The sequence below is a fragment of the Aplysia californica genome, unplaced genomic scaffold (assembly GCF_000002075.1).
Source record: "Aplysia californica isolate F4 #8 unplaced genomic scaffold, AplCal3.0 scaffold00103, whole genome shotgun sequence".
Lineage (NCBI taxonomy): Eukaryota > Metazoa > Mollusca > Gastropoda > Aplysiida > Aplysiidae > Aplysia > Aplysia californica.
The window spans coordinates 273,543-279,562 of NW_004797373.1; the positions used below are offsets into that span (position 1 = coordinate 273,543).

The 6,020-nt window shown below is 41.6% G+C and overlaps 1 protein-coding gene across 1 annotated transcript in view; it reads left to right on the plus strand.

The window, feature by feature from the left end:
- Positions 1 to 5,113, plus strand: part of LOC101847480 (ubiquitin carboxyl-terminal hydrolase 35) — a gene marked incomplete in the record, with an annotated part of 68,001 nt that extends 62,888 nt beyond the window's left edge. Inside the window, 5 exon segments of the mRNA XM_013080863.2 lie at positions 142 to 377; positions 1,285 to 1,378; positions 2,091 to 3,394; positions 4,149 to 4,302; positions 4,802 to 5,113. Of these exon segments, the coding sequence (XP_012936317.1) occupies positions 142 to 377; positions 1,285 to 1,378; positions 2,091 to 3,394; positions 4,149 to 4,302; positions 4,802 to 4,990 (1,977 nt within the window).
- Between the last annotated feature and the right edge of the window lie 907 nt (positions 5,114 to 6,020).

The window sequence follows — 6,020 nt, forward strand, 5'->3', positions numbered from 1 at the left end:
GAGAGAGAGAGAGAGAGAGAGAGAGAGAGAGAGAGAGAGAGACAAAGAGAGAGATATAGACCTTACATTGTTGAAAGGGGCACTAGTACTATACAATTTCGTGTTAACAATTTGTTTATAACGTTAACTACTCCTCACCAGGACCAGCCGGTGCCGAGTCAGGAGGAGATGAAAACCCTGCTGAAGCAGAAGCAGTGGAGCTCGCAAGTGAGCGGGTCCTCTGCCGATCAGCTAGATAGCTTGTCCAGTGTGGTCAGTTCTTCATTGGTCAGCACCGTGCACCAGGAGAAGCTGGAGGTGGGCAAGACAGGCCTGGAGAACCTGGGGAACACTTGCTACATGAACAGTGTGCTGCAGGCTTTGTACATGTGTGATAGGTGAGTGGGGGGGGGGGGTGGAGCTGCAATGTATTTGGACAACATTGGACGGCGCAAGAAGTGTCTATGCACACTTTTCACATGTGCGAGAAAAACAAGTTTGTAATTTTGACAATATTTAAATCTCTACTTAATAACATAGTCAAAAAAGAAATGTTGATATCTAGATACAGAATTAAGCTGCGGCTTGGATATTTACAGAGATAAAATGAGTGGTTTAAAATTTCACTACTCATATCGATTACTTCATTTCAACCAAAAGCGGATATAGTCACTTCTCGCGCTCAGCTGTCAATGTGTGAGTTGTCCTGACAAAATGAGTTGCTTCTCAGATTTTAGCCCTGTGGACATAGATGCTGTATTTTCTACTTCTAATCGGTGCCGGTTTAGATGATCATCTACTTCTAAATGGTGATCATTGACTAATAAATTATGAGAGTAACTGACCAAATGACAAATTACAACCGCCAAATATTTTTTAAATGGGTAATGACATCCCCAAGTCTGTTTAAATGGGGAGAGAAATGTAAACTGATCCCTATCACAAGTCGCACACCTGTAGAAACTGGTAGACCTTCAACTGAACCATTTGTCAGACCATTATGTTGGTACACCATCTGCAGAATAGGCTACCCACAACAAGAAATTTCTGACTAAAAATGTGGAAGCTTTATGCTGATACTATAAGTGAAAAATTTGAAGTGAGATTATCAATCAAATAATTATTTTGACTACCACCCTTCTCCCTTTCAAAAGAAAAAACAAAAAACAAAAAATAAAACAACAACAGCAACCAAACTTAGGTACAAACCTAAATCTATAGCATTGCCTTTACTCTTCATGGGGTTCAAATATGAACCAAGGGGCACTAGAACTTTAACATTTTTATTTCTTTCTCTCGCTACAGGTTCCGACAAGGCATCTTGAGTAAACCACCTACTGGAAGTGAGAACTTATTGGTGAAATTGCAACATGTCTTTGCCATGCAGAGTCAGTCCTTGGTAAGTTGGTGCTGCCAACTGATGGTACTTTGTCTGGTTATCGCAGATTTTTGCGAATGGTTTGTGAGTGATTGCAGAAGTGCTGAATTTTCAGCTAAATCAGGGAATCTGGATTTCTAAAATTGTTTTGATTTTGCCTAACTCCAGAAGTTGGTGCACTTTATAAAAAAACTGCCTTGATTAGAGATGTCTTAGAAAACATTATGATCTATAAATTCAGAGTTCTACGCGCATGTTCTTCCGGGTCCCAAAAAAAGTTCATGGTTTTTTTCGCTGCCAGTTAACCCCTTTGTGATTGGAGGCAGTATGATAAAGTGGAAGGAACCTTACAATTTTTAATGTTTAAAGAAAAATACTTGGATTATCTCCTTTACATGTCTTTGTTAGGGCCTTTATTTGTTTTATTAATTTTTGTCAGAGGAGATTTTCTGTCATGTAATTTAGAAATACATTTTATTTCTTGCTAATTCTCGTCAGTTTGTTAGTATTTTAGTTCTCAATTGGCTGCTTGCATTGTATGCCTCCAGAAAAGTTGAGACTGTTTCTGTGTGTTTTAAGATCTACTGTGGTGATAAAGTTGGTTGGAAAGTGTTTAGAGCTGGCTGTTGAGTGGGGATGTGTTGGAAAAATCAAGATGATATACATAATGCTGGTACAATTGTTGAAAGAATGAAACTATACAAGTGTATTTTATGTATTTATCTCTCTCCAGAGACCTTGCACTGCCCCGAGGAATTTCTTGCTGTCCTCACGCCCACCGTGGTTCACCCCCGGCCACCAGCAGGACTGCTCAGAGTTTCTCAAATACCTCCTGGACCAGCTGCACGAAGATGAGAAAACAGCTGCCAGCGGCTGCCGTACCATCGCTAAATCTCCCTCGTCCAATTCTCTCTCGTCGAATGGCACTTTGAAGTTGAGCAATGGCAAGTCGAGCAAGAAGGGGGAGGTTACTTTGACCTCAGTGAAGCTGAAATCAGAGGACAACTCTGCGGGAGATCTCAGCCTGAAGAGCACGATGTCCTTGATAGAGAAGACGTTCCGGGGACAGGTGCAGACCACACTGAAATGTCTGGCATGCAAACAGGAGTCCCAGCGCGTCGAGAGATTTGCTGATATCCCTCTAGCCTTCCCCAACTCTTCCAAGTCATCGGACGTCCCTCAAAAAATTCTGGCTGGCGGCAGTGGAACGCCAGCTCCAGCCACAGCCACGACGCCGGAAAATAGTTCCCAGTCTGGGGCTCCTCCGTCTTCGTCTTCCACGAGCAGCGAAGTCGACGGTGCGGAAAGTGACGGCCCCGAGGGCAGTTTTACTCTAAATGATCTCCTGTCGTTCTATCTGAAGCCAGAGAAGCTGGTTGGGGATAACCAGTACCACTGCAACGGTTGTGGCAAGCTGCAGGACGGAGAACGCCGGATCCACATCGTGGAGTCGCCACAGTACCTTATCCTGACGCTGCTACGCTTCTCCTACGACACCAAGCTCCAAACCAGGACAAAGATCTTTGAGGACGTTCAGTACCCCAGAACCCTGGCGCTTCCTGTCCACGAAGTCACGCCCCCTCCCTCCCCATCCTCCTCCACCTCCTCCAAAGACTCTTTTTCTTCATCCTCTTCCAACTCCAAAAAACAGCACTCTAGAGGGAACAGTTCTGTCACTAGTAACAATGTCATAACTAATAATAACAATTATAATAACAATAATGTTGATGAGCATAAGCCACAGTCTTCGTCGAGGTTGGAGCAAATATTAAAGCAGCTGGCTCCCAAGACAGATGACGAGGAGACCAGCGTCCACCATTGTGATTTGTACGGGCTCTGTGCCGTCGTGGTGCATTCTGGGACCTCGTCGGAGTGTGGCCACTACTACTGCTACGCTCGCCACTCCTCGGCTCAGCAGACTGACCTCAAAGTTTTGGAAAAGGTGAACGTGGATTTGAACACCCTGGATCTTCTGCCTGACAAGTGGTATAACTTTAACGACAGCCGCGTGTCACACTCAAGTTTTACATCCTTCAGGTATGTTGAAACCTCTCAGATGTAAAGCCTTTCTTATTTTTGTACGCTCGCTTCTCTCATTTTTTGTATAAACAATTTTTTTGAAAATCATATTAGCTTACTAAGTGCTGTAAAGATACCTTGAACATGTCTCTGGGAGACTTCAAAATTAATCTCTTGACATGAGGGAGCTTAGCTCCTGACAGACCCAGTTGAAAAGCAGCAATCACAAAAGGCAGCAAGCCTTATGTGGCTTCACGAACAAGAAATGCTGAAGCCGAGAGAGAAGCCTACAAGTTGCACACTTCCTCAAGTCAAAATAAAGGTTTCAAATGTTCAAAATTTGGTAAATTTTGTATTATATATATATGTTATTATGACCCAAATTTTCCCCACCGGGGGCAGTTATGCAGAATCTATTAATTATTTTTGGGGTATCATTCTCAGTATTGGGTGTTAGAGGTAGAAGTGTGTCTCTGACACATCACTGTGGGTGTGTGAATACATAAGGATTATAATAATATCCTGTCTAACATCATACCATGACTTACGGGAGTGGGGAGAATTTTTATCGAGTATCTTGGTCTTTCCGCTGGTGTGTTGTATCACTCTCAGCCCGGCATGGTTGGTCCTGACAGGCAGGATGGTCAGAAGTTCTCTTCCTAAATGATTATGTTGAAGGGAGTGTAAAAGCTCCTATATTTAAGAGAAAAAAAGATATATATATATCATATTAAAAAAAGATTCTAAGACCGTGACCTGTATTTGTCCACAGCAATGTGACCAAGAAGTTCTCCAAGGACACGGCGTACGTCCTCATCTACCATAAACTGACCGCTGATGGACAGGACCAGAGCTTAAGCTCAGACCCACCCCTTCGCTCTGACCTCAGAGATGCTGTGGTCAAGGACAACGAAAAATACCTGAAGGTAAAAAAAAGTCACTAGTGAACGGGTTTAATGCCTCATTCAACACTGTTAGGTTATTTAAAGAAGGAGGGGAGAAACAGAGAGAGTGGGAGTGAAATTATCATTATTAGAGCTATGTTCTTTGTACTATTTCATAACACTTTGAGCGCTTTCTTAGAGGAAATACATTGTGGAAATGTAATTTATCATTATGATTGCTATACTTTATAGTTGCATACATTAAACATCCGTTGGTCGTCCTAAAATCAATAAGAGTAGGCTCCAGCCACTACAGCTTAGGCAAAATTCAAACTTAATTCCTACCAAACTGAACACGGTTAATGTGTCCCCGCACGCTCATATGACCTTGTTCAGAAAAGTTGCGAACACCGTAAAACGCTTACTGAAAATTGTTCAAAAATCATTATTATTATCATTATTATTATTATTATTTCCAACATATGGGTTAATTGTTCTTGTCATAGTAATCACCCATCTCCCTCGCTATCCCCACCCACAGGAACAGGAGCTCGAAGCCAGGGCCAAAGAGGAGCAGCAGCGGCGCAGATCAGCGTCTGTGGGCTCCGCCTCTCTACACAAGTGGCGGGACGACGATGACGACCCACCAGGCGGCCCGCCTGGCTTTGGCGGCGCTTTTGGGGGCGGTGGTGGCGGCTTTGATTCCATGGGGCCTCACTTTGTCTTCTGAGCTTCTGTTCGTCGCTTCTTGATAATGCAGCCCAGTGTTACTTATGGGGAAGTTATTTGTGGTGGGGTTTTTTGGGAGTTGTTTTTTTGTTTAGATTTTTTGTGGGGGTTTTTCCGGGAGGGGGGTGAGGTTAGTTGTTAGATTAGTTTTCTTTGCTTTTTTAAAATTTTGGATTTTGTTTTGTTTTCCGTTGTTTCGTACTTCTTTTTGTTGAAATATTTATTTGTTCATTTCATTTATTTATTTATTTATTTATTTATTTATTTATTTGTTTTGTTTGTTTTTGTTTGTTATTTTGGTTGGTAGGGTGTTGTTATTTTTTAAAAAACTTGTTTGAATGCAAACAAGAAATACACAATAACCTTGTTGGTAGATTGGTAGATGGGTTCCTTGGTATATTTCTTCTCTGCTGACTATTAGATGGGTTCCTTGGTATATTTCTTCTCTGCTGACTATTAGATGGGTTCCTTGGTATATTTCTTCTCTGCTGACTATTAGATGGGTTCCTTGGTATATTTCTTCTCTGCTGACTATTTCACAGTTGCTCCTTTGGCTGTCCTACTTTTTCTTCAAGCGTGTGTAGTTGTGTTTTGTCCTGCCCTACCTATTGGCCTAACGAAACTGAAAGTTGTAAGTATAACTTAAGTTCTGCAGCTAGTGATTTGGTGGTGAAAAGTTTTTCAGTTCCTCTGTGGCCGACATTTTTGTTCAGGTTGTATCAATTCTTTTCACTTCTTTACCTTCTGAAGCATTCTTTTTTCGCACAGTACCTCTAAGCCTATCAATTGATGAATGTATATTTATCTGCTGTTATGAATCTGCAAAGAAGAAGATGAAAATACCATTAATTAATTTATTTTAGTTCCATTTCCTTATAGTTTCTATCTCTTTCTCTCTGTTTCTGTCTCTCTGTAGAGGAGAAATGAATGTGTTAAATTATATTATATGAGCTATACACCTTGAGTTTTACACTTTGACTACTTCAAAGTTTTATAATGTCATATATGCGAGTTGTAGCCTATACCTTGAA